Consider the following 18,173-nt stretch of genomic DNA (forward strand, 5'->3'; position numbering starts at 1 on the left):
GTACACAGTGTGGCTTTATAAATGCACTGAGTAATCTGATGTCTGTGGAAACTCTTGCTCTTTGGAACTGTTAGTTTATGTCAGATGTTTTTGCTTATCTGTAGGGGTTTAGGACAAATATTTAGAGTAGATGAGAGTGCATTTGCCATAAAATGCAGATCATTAAGTTTCTATAGTGGAAAAGCAGCTTTGCTCTCTTGGTTTACCTAATTTAACTACTTGACCATTTTCTAGAAGATATTTGCTGGGGGGGTTTTCCTGTCCATCTTTATCCATTTGCCCAGTTTGTTTGCTGTACCATGCAGGACTTCTGCTTGCTAGATTATCCATCTGTATAGCAATTGACTGGTTCTAGATCTAAATGCAGGGGAAGTAGAGAAGGGGGTGGGTAGGGAGCTATAGAAAACCAGGAGATGAGTGTTTAGGAGGGGGTTGGTAGAGGGCTCTGTGGTCAAAAGGGCAAAGACACGGGCCTATGGGTAAAAGGGATGATTGAGGGAGGGGATAAATCCATTAAGCATCTGGGAACAGCTTTGTCCCGTCATAGCAATATAAATTAAATTTGATGGTTAATAAGCTAAAGATCTGCAACTCGACTGGCACGCAATCTCCAGATTGCCCCTCGTGCTTCGTTTTGCCAGTTCTTCACCACAGCTTCTTTAACTAATGTCAAGTTCTGATTTTCCACAATTTCTGTCTGCATTTTTGCTATTGCACTAAATCTGTTAAACAATCATAGGATGATATTTGTATTACATTGCATCTGTTCAACACAAAACTATCGACAACAAATGGGTTATTTGATGCTCGTTTCCCACCGTCTCATCGCCTGTGGCCTCACAACTAGGAAACCCTTTCCTGGTTTTCAGCTCTCCAAACCACAGATTTTTATTTTTTTCCACCACTGAGTTTTAAGCTGCTGGAAGCAATTTGGAGCAGTGGTGTGTTTGGGTTTTTTTTTTTTTGTTTTTGGGTGTTTTTTTTCCTCCCTAAAATGTACAGTTAAAGCAATTCACTTTCTCTTTATTGTGGTATTTTAATGGTAATTGCCTTTAGTTTAAGTAGATTGTTGGCCATTATTGATGCATTATTGTCATGGTTGTGCCACATTAGTTGATGGAGTAGTCACTCTAGTGGAGGGTGATTTTTAGTGAGAATATTTGCTGGCATCTCAGGCTGCTCGCTTCCTGTATTTCTTAAACTCTCCCAAATTCCACTGAGGCCCCTTACCATAACTGCTGTTTCCTTTGGCTGACAGGGACATGTTTATCATGTGAATCCATGATATTGCAGCATAGTTTAATTCAGCTTTAAGTTGAAGTACATTTAGTGTAGTCAAAACTGAGCTTGGAGGTTAACCCACATTTTTGTATTCTTTTTCAGCAGGACATCCTTGTTAAGGATAAGAGGAACTGACCATTCAGGACAGGTGTGAGCCCGTAGACGTAGATATCGGCATCGACTCCAGCAGCATCCACACGTTTCTGAAGTAGGGTATGAAACCGGATGGGGTTAGCATGGAAACCACAGAGCCCAGTGAAGGTGAAGCTGCTACTGTAACAGAGCCTTCCTCATTACAAGAAAACATAACTGAACAAGCCCCATCACAGGCAGATGATGTAGCAAATGATACTGCATTAACAGCTGCTCCAAAGGCCAATGGCAAACCAGTGCCTGCGCAGGCCAAAGTTAAACCAAAAGCTGGTGGGCCTCAAACGAAGCTTTTGGCCTCTGCTGGGGCTTCCAGCTCACGGCCTGGTACTGCCTCAAATCGCACTGCGAATGATGTCAGATCTGCCTCTGGTGTTTCTGCTGCTCCAGGCAAGAAGACTGCAGCAACATCTACGGTAAAAACCTCTTCGTTAGCAGGAGCTGTACCCAAAAGACCACTGGGTACATCAGCAGTTTCCACAACAGCCAAGAACCAAACTAGAGTGCCTGACAAGAGGTCTGCTGCACCTGCCAGGACTACCTCTGTTGCTGCTGCCACAGTAACAAATGGTACCAAACCATCAGTGAATGGCACACCTAAGAAGAAACTTGCAACGGAGACTGTTAATGGAGCTAAACCCAAAACTACAGGTGAGTCTTAAGGAGCTGTGACAGCTTAAGGTTCAACAGTCCTCTAAATAAGGTATGATGAATAAACTGTCTTGTTCTGATTTCTGTGTCGTCTCATTGTCTTTTCTGTTTGTTTGTTGTTGTTTTTTTCCTTCTCATTTTAGCTGTTGCCAGCAGAGCCCCTTCTACTGCTCCAAAAACCAGTGCTTTGACCACAGCTAAAGCTGCTGGTGCTGCTGCATCAAAAACCACAAGGTATGGCTATCTGTCATAAACTGGGAACAGGTTCCAGCAGTTTACAAGTCTAGTAGCACAGTCTGTGAAAATGATGTGGTTGGAAAGCCCCTTTATTTTATCAGCAGTGTGCTAACAGATACTCCTCTCTTACTTCCTCCATCCTCTTCTGTTTCTTTCATACATGTCTTCATTTTCTCTGATCTCCCTCTGACATGAGAGTTTTGTAATCCCCTTACAAACTGGATGAGAGGATGACTTTATCTAAATGCCCTGAAAAGGAGCAGTGAAGAACGATGCTCATTGTGGTCTTTGGGCCCATTATTGAGTCAAATTTCACTTCAAGTGTGTGAGTCATGTTAGCAGAAATAACCTGAAACAGAGGGCCTTAACAGAACCAGTGATACTGAAGAACTACTGCTTTGTCATGGGCAGACCCCCCCCCCCCTGGCAGAAACCAGACCCACCTCCCCAGGGCAGAGAGCTGTTGACTTGGATCATAATCCCCTCTCATACTGGGTTGGTGGCTTGGATAGAGCGCTCTAGTTGGACTAAACAAAGCACGAATGATCCTTTTGTGTGCTGTAGAATTTAGCAGTTGACCCAGTCACCGCTGTCACTTCCACTAGTAAGCTTTTGTTATGCATTTATTATGTACTGTGTAGAACGATTGCTACCTGAAAGCCCAAGCATGAGAAACGAGTCATTGCAAAGTTTTTGATTTTGTGAGACATCCACAAATGAAGAGTTCTTTTGTTATACTTCACAAAGAATTGGACATAATAGACCAATCCAGCATCTTTCTACAGGATGTGATGTTCTGTATGGAGAGGCTTGATTAGATTTGATCTCCCCTTGCCTTTCCTCTTAATGCCCTCTTATTGAATATAGGAATAATGTGCTGCGTTGTCATTCCTTTAAGCAACAAAGACCCATTATGTTCTTATTTGGCTGAAAGTAACTATCATGCTGTAGATACCTGTTTATAAACTCTCACTAGTTTCAGTACCATTTGTGAAACTGGTGCAAAAATTTGTACTAGGCTTGAGGATGGAAAGGAATAATGCTAAATCATTTTATTACTTGCTCAGAGATGGGGTTTTTTTGTTAAAAAATCCCTTATTCTCAGAAGTTCATTAAGCTTTAGCTGCTGAGATTGAATATTTAAGTTATTAATACTCTATGTTGTCTGTGTTTTTAAGCAGCGGATTCCTCCTTGCATTACTATTCCAAAAGATGCAGTGGCTGAATCCATCTAAGATCACAGGTCTAAAAACTCAGTGATATTTGTTTTACAATGATATAAAAAAGAGAAATGGTGCAAACTCCCAGACCAGAGAGAAGATGATGTAGTTTTTGGTTAATCAGCTATTCATCCTCTTCTCTTTTTTTTTTTTTTTTTTTTTTTTTTTCCCCCAACCAGTGGCCAAGATCATTTTATAAAAGGAAAAAAATCCAAAGCGGCACCAGGTGGTCTGTCCAGATAGCTGGAACTATTTTCTGTTACTCTATACAAGTGTGGAAGGGTGTGTACATGAAGAAGCAGATCCTCTGAATTAATTAGATGAGGCATTTCAAGTGTCAGAGTCTGATTACACTGCTGCATCATCCTTATGTGATTGTTTCCTGGGACTTGGCATCAGGCACTCTGCTTTCAGGAGAACGGCAGCAGGTGGCTTTTTTTTTTCTTCTTTTTTTTGGAGGAGGGGGTGGGGGTGACACGGTAAAGTCAGTAGCGTGTCAAATTAGTGGTGGTGTGCATTTCCTTTGGTGTTTGTGCTAGCTCTCTTCTAGAGTCGGGCACAAACATCAGCGAGACATGACTGCATTAGTCGTAAGCCTTGAATAGGGCTGGGCTGACAACTTTTTAGGTTTATATTTTTGTGTCATACATTAATTTATACATTAATAGGATGCAGTTAGGGCTGGGCGATATGACCCAAAATTCATGTCGATATGTTTTTAGCTGGATGGCTCTATATGATATATCTCGGTTTTGTTTTTTGTTTTTTTAAGCAATAAAGTAAGAACAAAGAGTTCTTAGTCAAAGCTGTGTCCCAGATGTCACACAGGCACTTTTATTAACATACAGCGTAGATGTACATGAAGAAATTACTGAAAAATAAATTATGAGCATTTATTAAATAATAATGCTCCATAAATAAAAAACGGTTGTTTTTGTGCATAACAAAAAGCTCACAATTGTGCAGTCAAAATGTAAACTAACAGACGCTGAGCATAATAACATGGACAGATTTTGCAGCTGCTCTGTTCCCAAGTTCTACTGCGTGACTGACAGCCTGGAGTTTGAAATCTGCTTTGTAACTGTGTCTCTTAACAGGTGCCATTTATGGTCCTTATACACACACAGTACGGTAATATTACGTTGAAGCACATACGTATTACTCCGCGAGGCTCCGGACTACGGTAGACGTAATGCTCCGACAATCCATCAAGCGGTGCAGCTCCGTAGCTTACCAAAGTCGTACTAAAACATTTGACAGATTGCTGAGCGCCGTGTACCACATAAAATCGGTTCACGGTCAGTAAGCACAACCAGAATTCATACATAAGGCGCACTGTCGATTTTTGAGAAAATGAAAGGATTTTAGGCCGTGCATGTCGTTAGCGCGGTTAGCTCGCTAACACGTTGACGCCGTCCAGCCCCACGTACGGGGCGATCTGCGGTAACTCGTTAACGGAGATTTGCCGTGTCCATCTTGTCGTTGCCTGCAGGTGAAGCGATGGGGGAGGAGGGGGAGTTGTGTTCAGTGAAGGAGAGGCGAGGCAGAGTAACGTTGCATAGAGACAAAAGTGGACGAAAGAGCGGCTCCACAAGTATAATTATAACGTAACTTATACTATATCGATATAAACTATATTGTCATATCTCGTATGAAAATAGATCGATATTTTTAAAAAAACTATATATCACCCAGTCCTAGATGCAGTGTTATCCACACAACTGGATTCTACACATGCATGCACGAAGAGTATGTGTGAGCAATAATCAGCCTCCTTTCAAGTGACTTCTTCACCCAGACACAAATTTCTTTGAGAACAGACACAAATTTGTTTTTCTTAAGCTGTGCATGTAAACTGTAGTCCATATTTTGTGTAGCGGCACATGAGTTCCTGCTGCCGGTTCTGGTCAGAATAATAGTTATTTAAATTCACTGAAATCTGTTTACCCTGTGACCGTACAGTATTATGATTGTTTAAACTTTAAATGGCTCCTGACTGAGAAACTGACTGCGTTTAGAAATCGTCCTACTATTTATTAATGTATAAAGCATTTCCCCCAAATTTGTATCATTTTATTTTTTTCTTTAAAGATGATTTCTGGTTCACACTATTCAGCAGTATTCTTCTTTATTGCTCCAACCTTATATAGAAATGCATACAACAGGCTTTAATGGTGGTGGGGGAAGACCTGCACAAACAGGATCTCCTGTTGCTTTAATTTCAGCTCTGCTGTCTGTACTGTATTATTATACTGCTGTGAAAACAGTAGTTATTGTTAGCCAAATTATCCTGCAGGAGGAAGCCATATTGACATTTTCGTACATGTAAATATTTCATGTGGACTTGAGTAGCAGCACACACTGCCTGAGATGAACCTCGTTCTCTCCCAACAGGAGAAGTGACTTAAAGTAATAAATCATTTAAAAAATAATTTTACCAATGGAGAAAGTGAATGAAGGGTACATAGGATTTGATGATTGTGTTAGACTTATGAGCTTTTACAAAAATGGAATCGGTGCCTGGGAACAGTGGGAATAAAATCTGATTGACCAGCAGTGCTGGGTCTGTGAACACTCATGAACAGTGAAGTCAGGAATGTTTTATTTATTTCAGGGTTTCTTAGCTACACCATGTAACAGACACAACATCACTGGGACAGAGACATCCTCCAGTCCTCTGAAGCAGATTAAGATTAATAACTGGAGTAGAAGCCAAATGTTGTCAGATCTGACATTTGCTTTGGTCCACTCTCCTCCGATGATGGGTTGTGGTGTCCTTGCACTGACTGAGCAATCCGTTCTTGTCCTCCCCACCCCCTCTTCCCTTCTCTCTTCTCTGCCTCTTCATCCCTTTCCCCCCTGCCTTCTGTACATGCACAGTGCTGGGAATTTGGCCAGGAACTCCTTAAGTCCTCCTTAAAACCTCCACATCCATCTAAAATTCAAACTAATTTATCATTTACCTGCATGCACAATAAAATGCAGCCCATGTCATGTTGCTGAACAGTTTATAAGATGATTAATATTCAAAGGGTCACCATGGGAAATGGACAGAATTGCTGGTGGGCAGTTCTCCTGGATCTGTAGACTTGGGATGCTAAAAGCAAAATTGCAATCGAAAATGCATTCAAATTTTTTTTTGCATTATCCCTTTAGGGATGAAACAGTCATTTCTCACCAACAGTGTTGGCAGGGAGCAGGATTACTCCAACAGGAAAGACCCATGGCATCTGTCACACTGACAGTGGGTGCCTAGAGCATTAGAGCCAAAAACTGGCTGCACAGCTACCGCTAGGCTCCAGATCTGCACTGAGTTGATTCATGCCTTGACTCTTTATTGTCAAGGAGATAACAAAGCCCACACAAGTCTTAGGAATGTGTGTGCCTCTGTGGAAGGAGTAAATCAGCTAGTTTGGGACAGGCTACAAACCAAACAAGGTACTGCAGGAGCTATCCATCTCACTCTACACCATTTGAAGTGATGTGAGTGGAAAGGGAGTGGGGGGGGGGCAAAGACAAAAGATTGTATAATTAAATTACAATGTCCAGTAGATCAGTAAAATAAAACTGTCTTCTTTTTTTTCTTTTTTTTTTTTTTTTTTTAAGGATCAACTGATTTGATTAAAGTATAATGGGTATACTTTGAATATTTTGGTGTATTATATAAATGTGTCAAATTCAATAAAGCAAAGTGCAACAAAAACAACATTGACTTACTAGATGTAGGAAAGGGGGTTGTAGATGGAGTAGGTGTGGCTTCCAAAAGCCCCTCAAGCTCATGTTTACACTTCCAGTTTTGGCAAAACAGATGTTGCAGATGCTCAGTGCATTAATGGCATGGGCGTATTACGGCATCTGCTCTAAATATTAATATGACTGCATGGCACGGAAAGCCCATTAGTTATCAGTGACTCCCATGCTTTGTCGACCTTTGGCTTTCTGATGACCTCATGTTAGGACATTAACATCACATGGATGGCTGTTCAGAGCCTCTCATCTCTTTGGACCGTGGTTTGTATTGATTTCAGGCCTCTGTTGGCAGGAAATGTAATCTGTACTATTACATCAACAACAGAACCACCAGCCACCACCCATAGACCATGTGTGAAGGCATTAATGGGGACTGTCTTTTCCTCTTTGCGCTGGTTCTCTGATGAGTTGTGACTTGCTATAAAACAGTGGAAGGCAGAGCAGGGTTGTTTGAGGTTATGTCTGTGAACTCCTGCTACCCTCTACGCCCATCACTTTACTGTCTTTTCTCTCTCGCTCGCTCCCCCTGTAGATAAAGTCATTAACTCAATTTTGTCCACCTTGCTTCCTCTTATAATTGGGTGATGCTGTCAGGTTATATTTTGCTTGCATGCAGTATTGGATAGGAAACGGCTTCAGTAAATTTTTCCCAGTGGAGTGTTGTGTTTGGTTTTTTTGTTGTTTTTGGTTTTGGTTTTTTTTAATAAACTGAAATCTTAGATCTGTGCCCACTGCCTCCATGTGTCTGCTGTTTGTTTGTTGCTGTTTGTTTATTTTTCCTGCTTTTTATCAGTACCCAACCTTAAGTCTGGGCTGATATTATCTCAATGTACGGCACAATTTGCTGTTTGGGCTGCCCTTTACATTACGATCCAAATCATCTATCTGATAGCAGCCAATTACAACATCCCTTAGCTATGTCTGTACAGTGGCTGTCTGATCTCTAGGAAAACAGATGGCCATTGTAATGGTTATTGTAATGTGGGAGAAGCATGCAACCCAACTGAAAGGCATCAACGTTATTGTGCATTCTCCTGTTCATGTCTGTATCAGCTACCAAATCAGCAGGCCAGGTCGAAAAGAGGAAAACGCAAGGAAGATTTTTGTGCTTGTGAAGAGTCCTCGTAGTTCCTGAAGGAAAAACTAGTCAGTCTTTGTTAGAAAAATGGTTTGAACAATGCAAAATCTCAACCTGTAAAAGATTCACATTGCAGAGTGCTGGACCTGCCTGCAGCTGCAACTTGCTCATTTAACCAACTCTCTTTACTTGTAGGTCAGTTAAAGAAGTAGTGTACGACAGCCCAGGTTGTCGACTCCATTTAATTATAAATAAAATTGACAACACCTATGACAAATTATTAGTCAGCGAAATTACCTTCGCCGCCTACTAAAATTAAGCATGTTTAAAGCATTTATGCACTGGGTTCACTGTTCAAACCTGGAATCTTTTACAGTCTTTGCATCAGACATTAGGCAGTCTTTAGCCTGCAAGCTCCAAGACAAAGGCTGTTGATTGCTTCAGTGTGCTCCTGCTTATAGTCTGGTGCATTCATAGCTACTGAATAGGCGGCATGTACTTCTTTCTCCACACTGTCCACACAGCGTCCTTTCTCATTAGTATTTCCAGTAGTGCGTATTCATCTGAAGCAAAATATTTCTTGCTGCGTGTCACATGTGAGGAAGAAAAACTGGAAATAATTGAGACTTGAAGCTGTCAGAAGCTCATGTATAAAAGTGTCTATAATGTCATATAATGAGACTCTGTTGTAGGCATAGTGTAAACGACGTGCTGAGGCAGATATACTGTGAAGGACTTACTAGGGAAGCAGTAAAAGGTGAGGTGTGTGGCAATAGTAGATTGAGTTTTTGTAGTTGCAGTTGGTGTGACTTAGTAGATCACTGCAGTGTCTCATGAGAACTCCAGACTGAGTAGCAAATCAGGACTTTGGTGAAGAAGAGACTGCAAAATGTTCTTTGGGCCTTTTATGGCTATTAGTTCCCATTTCTCTTCTCACTGTGCTTTAATCTTCAGTTGGTTGTTTTTTGGGTTTTTTTGTTTGTTTTTTTTTTTTTTTTTTTTTTTTTTTTTTGGTGGGTTTTTTTGGGGAGGGGGAGGGGGGGGGTGAAGAAGGCATTATTACATGGCTGTAGATGAAAGGTGCTGTTAATGGATTCCCATTGTTGAAATTACCTTTGTGGCTTATATTAGTTGATCATTTATTTATGCTCGTAAATGCATACAGAGGGGGAGTCTTTGATTTCATGCTTGGACTTTTGTTAACAAAATGAATGAACCACACAATAAAGCTGTGTGTTTAGGGTTTTTTTTTTTTTTCACCCTTCATTGTTTTTCTCTGCCTGCAGGCCTTCTCCAGGTCTCTCAACTTCTAGACCTACGTCCGCCACATCCAGGCCTCCCGCAGCTACAACCAAGCTCTCCACCACTACAACTGCCAAAACTGTTTCCAGAGTTAATACAGCCCCATCTACTGGCAGGACCACATCAGCACAGCCTAAACCACCAGCAGCAGCAGCTGCTGCTAAGAAAGGTGAGAAGACCTCGTTCTTACAAGACACTCTTCTGAAGCAAAGTGCAATTTGAGTCTGTATATTGGAGACATAGATAATGGTCAGATTGTTGTGTGAATCTTTGGAATAGAAATGCCTTGTATTTGTTTCTACTTTAGCACTTTGTACTCAAATTAAAATGGTCAGCTACTTGCATTTGACTACTCATACATCAGCTACAGCTGCATGATGATCAACCAGTAGTAGGAGTGTATGAATTTGTTTTATTAATCTTCTCACCAGATGTCACTCGACCACCACTTACTACAGCAGCCAAGAAACCCACAACAGCAGCAGCTGCTACTACCAAAAAACCCGAACCCTTTAAACCTGTGGCCACCGTAAAGGTGAGCACCACACCTAAATCATCCACGACGAAGCCAGTGGACTCAAAGGCATCACAGTTCAAACCAACACAGCCTGCAAAACATGCCCTCACAAAGAAACCCATCGCTTCTCAACGATTACCTGCCACTAGCAGACCACCCTTTGGCCAAACGCCACCTTCCTCTCCAGCCAACAAAGCGGCAAACGGCACGCCCTCTAAAACAAAACGTGGACCCAAACCCACTCAGACTGTCCCACCATTCTCTGCCACCAAGAAGAAAGACGTTTCAAACACTACCACATCTGTTGAAGCGTCAGAGAGTGACGCAGCTGCTGCAGTAGCCGCTACTGTAGCTGCAGTTGCAGCTGGTACTGCAGCAGCAGCTGTGCTAACTGAAACACAAGCAGAGGCCAAAGCAGCCTTACCACAAGAGTCATCCTTTGCTGCACCAGAGGAGGTGCCTCCCCCAGCTTTGCCTCAGGAGACCACTGCAGATATGGCACCTCAAGAGGCCCCTCAAAGCCAAGAAGTGGCTCACTCTCCTCCACCGCGCTCTGAGACAACCTTACCAGAGAAGTCTCTGCTCAAAAAAGAAGTTGAAGGCAGTGCTCCCTTAACAACAACAACAACAACAGCACAGGAGCCAACCCCTTCCTCAGTCATGCCTTCATTATCACCTGAGGCCTCAACTCCACACTTGTCAGAAGCAAATATTGACTTGTTAACAGACCAGGCCTCCTCTGCATCTGCTGTCCTTCCAGCAGCGGCAAATGCTGTCCCTCAGATAGTCCCTCCGGCCAATCTAAATGAGGAAGAAGATGAAGAGGAGAGGGAGGGAAGCCAGTTGGTTTCTGTGTCTGAAATGAGTGGAACCACACAGCCCACAGAGGAGTCCCGTCCTGGATCAGCTGGACTAGTCGGGGGGTCTGCTTGGAGAGCCGGTGGTGCCTTGCTCTCTGAGCTGGACTCTGAGGAGGTGAGCGGCAGTCAGCAGGGTGCATCTGAACTGAGCGCCCCTGGTGTCCTGGAGGGCACAGAAAGCACTGATGATCTGGGAGATGGTAGTCTCAAAGGAGCCATTGACATGGAAGGAGCCTCAGCAGGTTCTCCTGACTTTGAGAAGGTTCCTGACATACCAGTTAATGATTTTGATGAAGACGAAGATGACGATGAGGACGAGAATGATCGAGTGATTGACATGGATGTAGGCTCCGAGCGGGCAGATGAACCGCCAAGACCCAGGCATGACAATGATGTAGAAGAGGAGGAAGACGATGATGTAGAGATGGCGAGTGAGGGGGTGACTGAAAGTGGGTTAGAAAGCTACGGGAATGCAGATGAGGATGACTTTGCTGAGGATGAAAGGCTGGACAACTTGAACAGGGTGGCTCAACCACCACCTCCGCCGCCTCTGCTTCCTGCTGCACCAGCTGCTCAGTGGGACCAGCTAAACCCTTTTGCAGATCCCTGGGCAGAACATCAACCTCAACAGCAACAGCGGGTTCTTGAGCCTGAGCTGGTGGGAGCAGCTGCAGCAAGCCCTTTAGCAGACCCTTTGCGAGCAGATTCTGAGACCCCAACTCAGACCTCAGCTCATGCCTGGCTGGAAATGGGATCTGCCCCTTTTGTTCATGAAAGCTTAGAAGTTCCCCATCATTTGTCTATCAAAAAGGAGCCACAAAATCTTGAGGGCCAAATGTACTTTGATCAGACCAATACAGCTCCAATGCAGACTGCGCACCCACCCCCCCTCTCTGCACCTGGAATGTCTCTGTCAAGCACCGTTAGCAGTGAGACCAGTACACCTGAGGAACTGGGGGACTATAACCGAGACGTAAAGCTCCAGCCACAAAGTTCACAAACCCCAGTGCTTTCTCCACTGCCTGATCTGGAGGGAGGAGATGAGGAGGAAACTGAGCCAGAGACCCTCCCTGCTGATGAAGTTTTGGGAGGCCCTGCAACTGCCCCAACCTCCAACCCGTCCTCATCCTCAGTAACAGAAGATGAGGCCAGTGACACGGAAGGAGAAGCTCAGCTGGATGATTCCTTGGAGACGCCACTAGTCTCCAACATAACCTTTGACAGCCAGCCTTCAGCCCAGCGCTGCCTGTCCACTGTTGAAGAGGGAGAGGAGGCTGAGACGGAGACAGAGGGCCGTGCAGGGGAAGACACCACTCCACCCTCGGCTACTTCACTGGCATCCTATGGCTTTGACACAATCACCACAACTTCAAACTCCAACGCTCAGTCCACAGGGGAGAACTGTATCAAAAGCCCTGGTATTTTCTCCTTGGAGGAGCTGCCCGAGGAAGCCAAGGAGTCCTGTTTGATCCCACAGCCGTGTCTCGCAGAGCAGCAGTACATAGAGTGTGGGAAGCAGGAAGGTGAGTCGGCTCAGCATGTCAGAGAGGAAGCGCCGGGGTCAGATGAAGCGCCAGATCGTTCATCCACTCACCGTTTACAGCAACCAGAGGAAAACCTGGATGATGCCCAGCCTCCATACTATTCTGCTGTGTGTGATAAAACTGAGGACTCTTTTGCAGGTAACGTATAGTTCATCATCTCCCTAACAGCCCAAATCATGACCCTGTCCTCCTTTTGGCCCTGTAGACCAGTCTCCCCTTAATATCAGTTAGATTTCTTGTTGTTTGATCTGCAATCTTTGTTAAACTCCCAAAAAAGGAAAAAAGAAACGGAGAGCAAAAACAGGACAACCATGGCACTTCAACCTGATATTAAATTTCCATTTAGAGCATATGGCTTCAATTCCTGTATGTGCAATAGCTATGTGTATTTACATGTAATGTGTGAGCGTGCCTGGGTTTTGGTTTCTGTTCAACACAGAATTTTGTGGCTGCCCTGAACTGGCATGGATGTGACTTGTCTGTTTACAGCTCTTAACGAGGGAAACATAACAAAAGAAATGTGGAATGATGTTTCCATGTGTATTTATCCTGTTGCATTTTACTGAACTAAGAAGCTAATGGCTAATCATGAGATTCTATTTGTATGTTCATGTTTGAGTTTGCTCTCCTACATTACACAGGCTTAATCTTCTTGCACTTTAAATTGTACCCTGTCCTTTTTTCTTTTGTTCATCCATCTTTTTGGAGTAATGAACCATAAAACTTTAAATAAAGATTAGATTTTTACAGTGATTTATCCTCCTACTCTACAGTTTTATTGAAGTGGGCATTTGGGAACGGCGTGTAAATGCTTTTTATTGATCATATATGGATTTGTATCTATAATAAGTTCTCACATTACTGCTATTAAACGTATCTCCTTTTAATAACTGTCATACACTTGCAGAGAAACATACTTGAGTTATACTTTTATCTTGAAAAACGGACTTGGTAAGCAGTGAGACTCATCAAATGGTCTAAATATCACAAGTTGAATGAGTGAACTGATCATTCGCTAAATCAGACCCTCGAACACATCTCAAGCAGCCAAGAAGTTTGAAGCCTCATCGTCGGGCATCGATGGAACCAGCTCTGCTCATTCTTCTTCTACTACTTCAATTTCCCTCCAGTTCACTGAGGGTGTGTTGCTATTTCAGCTCTTTTCTACTACCCTTTTAAGCATTCTCGCTGCACTGTGTTAATGTTAACAGAGCTTATGCATGTCAGTGTTGCACACTGGGTTGATTTCATCTCATTACTTTGGATTGGTGTGTTTGGGGACAGCTCGATAGCTTGGCTCTAGAACAATATCTACCTTTTTTTCTTTTTCCATTTGAGTTCTTCTAAAGCCAAGCTATGATTTTTGGTTTCTCTTGTGATGCTGGATGTCTGAAAATGCATGGAGAGCTTTTGCATGCATCACTGGTTGTCTAACTATAAACTCTGTTCACGGGTGATAACTGTCAAGAGCTTGCAGTAAGCTATTCTTTGGTTGTTCATGTCTCACTGTATTTAATAGTGATTGCATATACAGGAAGTTTGGCTGCTTTTTTTGCATATTTACAAAAAAAAAAAGGAAAAACACGAAACAAAAACATTTTGCTCTCTGCACAAATTTCCCACCCTCGGCCCAGTCACTGCCCTGAGTCACCTCACCTTAGGAAACAATTTTATTTTGATTTGTTTTGGTGTGTTGAGATTTATTTTTTCATTATTGTTTTTAATTATTTAAACCCCTCTGACAATGCCACACTGTCACTTGCAAAATTACAGATAACTGCTGGTCACTTTGGTGCTGTAGGCTACCGGCAAACGTTTGGCCTTGGCTTTACAGCGCTTTCACCATTTCTTTATCTAGTACGAGCCTTTAAAGGCTGCCCTTTCCCTCTACACCCTTTCTGCTTGTACTCACACTGCACCGCTGTCACTGTCCTGCTGCCTGTTACCTTCTGTTGTATGTCATGCTACTTGAATCTTCCTTCCCACTTCCTCTCTCACAGGCTTCACTGCACTACCGCACCCTCATCGCCGCGATCACGCAGCATACACCAGAGCCTACTATGACATTATCAAACCTCACAGCGCCGGCGTTACCCCACCGAGGCTGACCTGTGCCGACCTCCCTCCCAGGAGCCTCGAGCAGCAGGCGCTGAGCCCTCAGCTCCGCAGGCTGGAGCAACATCAGAGACAGCTGCAGGAGCTGGAACAACGTAGGGAACAACAGAGCAAACCACTTGAGGAGGCGGAGCAGGAGAGGAAAAGGAGGCAGGAAGAGGAGCAGAGAAGGAAGAAAGAGGAAGCTGAAGAAGAAATAAAGCGCAATAAAGAGGAGGAGGAAAGGCGGATAAAGGAGCAAGCAGAGGCAGCCAAGAAAGAGGAGGAGGAGGAGCTTAGACAGAGGAGAGACCTGGAGCTGCAGCTGCAGCAGCAACAAGAGGAGCTGAAGCAAAGGCAGCAAATCATGCAGTGGCAGCAGGAGCTACAGCAGTCTAACAAAGGTCAGACGGTGTTGCTGTCCCCCTCCTCTGCCCTCTGCACCATCTACGAAGCCCTGGAGAACAGTGATGAAGAGGAAGTGGATGGTGAGGAAGAAATAAACGAGCTAAAACCCACTAAACACAAGGAACCTAAGCAAAAGGACATTCTCCATCCTGGGAAGGATGGAGAAATTTCCTCCCCTTCCCAGTCTCCAGAGCGGCCTCCACCCTTGGACCTGGACTGGGGGAAGAAAGTGGACATAGTTCAACAGTTGATTAATCAGACCCTGCTACTGAATGGAGATAGTTGCTCCTCGCTGCTGTTGTTGCCAGGAGGTGCAGGAGGCACACTAAGCCCCCTGGAGAGCAGCATGTGGCCCAGTCTGCTGCCTTCACTCGCTCCTCCCTCTGCCACGGTCACCTCCGTGAGTAGTTTCTCCCCCGAGGCCACGGGCAGTTCGCCACAGGGGGAGTGGACGGTGGTAGAGCTGGAGACTCACCACTGAAGGACCAGTCACACATCCATACAGGGAACGTGACACAAGTCCTGCCAGTTTATGCACACATCACAGGGTGATGAACAGTCTACTGTATAAACTCCCGATATTCACTCCTGGAGAAGAGCCGTATGGATTGAGGTAAACATTTTGGGTTGGGCATCATCAATATTACATAATCTGATAAGGAACATAAATGAGATCACACTTCTAAAGTCACTTACAATTTTCAGAGTACATGAAGGGATTACAAAGGCAAATTGTATTACTCTGCCCAGACCCATGATCATGTGGTGCTGTAGATCAGTGGTTCCCAACCAGGGTGGTGAATGACTTTGTTCCACGCACTCTTTATTTTTTAGACTTTCTTTGAATCTTGTTTTTCTTCCAAACTACTGAGTATGTCTACTTACTGGGGGCTTTGAAAGCAGCTAAAATTCAGAGCTGTGGCAAAAAGTGACCAATGTTATTTTTAAGAGATTGTAAGTCCAAAAAAGTTTGGAACCACTGCCCCGAGTTAATTTCAGAGACGATGGTTTTTCTTCCTGTACTGTGAAAACAAGCACAAACAAAACTGTTACCAATGTTTGGTGGTGCTACAGTTGAATTATTAGCTGGTTCTCCAAACACGTTGCTGTTAATTAATGCAAAAAAGTTAATGGAGTAAGACTCTCAGGCAGTATTTAAGATGGTAAATTAAACTAAATGGACTGAAAAGGTAAAACGTCTTTAGGTAAATATTTAAAATTCTTCTCTGCAAGTAGGAAAAATGTTCATTGCCAACACTATAAAGAGAAATGTATCCATAGCGTCAGTTGCCGTATGTTTGGTCGTATTTCTATGCTCATTTATTTTTACTATTCTGAATAAGAAAACAGATCAGATTAGAGCCCGAGCTGAAAGGACAGCAAGGACAATTTTAAAGAAAACAAACAAGTCAACCAATGTCAAATTTTTGAATTGCCAAACAGTCTTAAAATTCTAAATCAGTCAGGCTTGCTTCAGTGATATTCAAACCCGATTTTTAGGTCTGCTTTAGCGTGCATGTAAAATCAGGCAAGACTGAAGAACAGGACCTGAGCTGTGACACCGCCTGAGAGCCTCCGCCGAAAGCCTCTCACTCTGCAGGCGAAGAACCCGAGCTTCATCTCTGCCGATGAAACTCAAGCAGATGAGCACAACCTGACGCCGCACGCTGAAACTCAGCACCTCACTTACCTCTCGCACAACTCTAAACACCAACTTTACACACTAGAACACCACACACCTGAAACCATCCGATCACTAACAGACTCCCATCATGCACCACATCTATTGACTGACAGGGTGGAACTGGACACTGTTGCTGAATCTCTGTACTCACGCGCACACACAGCGGCTAACAGCAACTGCTGATCCCGGTAAGGCAAACTGTTCTTCACTTGAACCTGCGATTTTTGTTGTGTGGGTGTTTTTGTTTTGTTTTGTTTTTTTTAAATCAAAGCCATACCTGTTAATTTGTTTGCGTTTACATGCATCATCATCACTTTATGTAAAAGTGGGAACACACTCAGATTGCACTTAATTCAATTCCTTATAGTGTTTTAAATTTTTACCCGTTCAAATCTAGTTATTCTTGAGGCCTAGACGTCCCTGTTGTCCTATTTTAATGTAAGTTATTCCAGATTGAGGTCAAAGAAGTCATTAGATTAGGAAAAGATGAAGGAAATGATGTCAGTCTGAGCTGCTCAGGTCGCAGTTTCTCACCAAAGGTCAGTACAACCTGTGGTCTGTGCAACCCTTTTGAAACACTGGAATCAGGTTTTAGTAAGCTTATGTTCTTATCATTATTATCATTGTTTAGAATGGACAGAACTGGTTAGTGTTTAAATGCTTTTGCAGGATCTGTAGCCCAACGTTATATTTAAATAGTCTTCCTTAGGTTCTCATACTTGCGTTGCTTCAGTGACAGACTGCATGATTTAAGGCCAGCTGTCAGATGCAGATTCAACGCAACCACTGAGCTCTGGGTTTAACCGACACTGCTGTGAGGTGCGAGGAGATGTTTAAAAGTGCCATATGTTGATGTCCGTTTGTGTTTAATGGGATTCTGCTTCTAGTTGTGAATCTAAATGGAGGGCTCATAAATCTGGCACTCGTCCCCCCTCCCCTCCATCCACATCCTGTTGAGTCAGTTCTTGGCTCGCTGCCTTGGCCTTTCCGCTGTGGATCAGTGGCATAAAGACCGAATTGTGTTTGATAATGGAATTCAAAGCAGGGACCCGAATATTAAACCGCAGACTGAGACTCGATGTTCGGTACTTTTGCCCTTTCCCACGATTGGCTCCAGCAGAGAGTCCGCCACATGTTCGAGCGTATTCTGAAGTTTGCATTCCTGCAGCTCCAGGCGGGGAACACGTGGCGCTCAGTATTTTTTATGTCCTTGGTGTGTTTTCAAGTATTTGCGGGTATATCATTAAAGACTGATCACTGTAATGAAGGGATACTCCACTTTACTTTTGTACTTCAGAGTTTTAGAGTTATAGTAGCAGTTTTAAGAGTTATATTTAGATTTTTATTGAATAGAGAATGAAAGATGTTGAGTGTAAATGGTAGATCTTATTCTTTCT

At 43.4% G+C, this 18,173-nt stretch overlaps 1 protein-coding gene across 2 annotated transcripts in view; it reads left to right on the plus strand.

The window, feature by feature from the left end:
* Window positions 1-16,810, plus strand: part of prr36a (proline rich 36a) — a 30,507-nt gene extending 13,697 nt beyond the window's left edge. The window contains exons 2-6 of one of the 2 annotated variants that reach the window (XM_006787484.3): window positions 1,384-2,082; window positions 2,226-2,316; window positions 9,654-9,838; window positions 10,101-12,728; window positions 14,591-16,810. In XM_006787484.3, the coding sequence (XP_006787547.2) occupies window positions 1,497-2,082; window positions 2,226-2,316; window positions 9,654-9,838; window positions 10,101-12,728; window positions 14,591-15,573 (4,473 nt within the window). In that variant the 5' untranslated portion in view covers window positions 1,384-1,496 and the 3' untranslated portion in view covers window positions 15,574-16,810. The remainder of the gene's footprint in view (window positions 1-1,383; window positions 2,083-2,225; window positions 2,317-9,653; window positions 9,839-10,100; window positions 12,729-14,590) is intronic. The other variant, XM_035906270.2, reaches the window with a different exon arrangement.
* The last annotated feature ends 1,363 nt before the right edge of the window (window positions 16,811-18,173 follow it).

Source organism: Neolamprologus brichardi, chromosome 6 (assembly GCF_056152115.1).
Source record: "Neolamprologus brichardi isolate AB-2024 chromosome 6, ASM5615211v1, whole genome shotgun sequence".
Lineage (NCBI taxonomy): Eukaryota > Metazoa > Chordata > Actinopteri > Cichliformes > Cichlidae > Neolamprologus > Neolamprologus brichardi.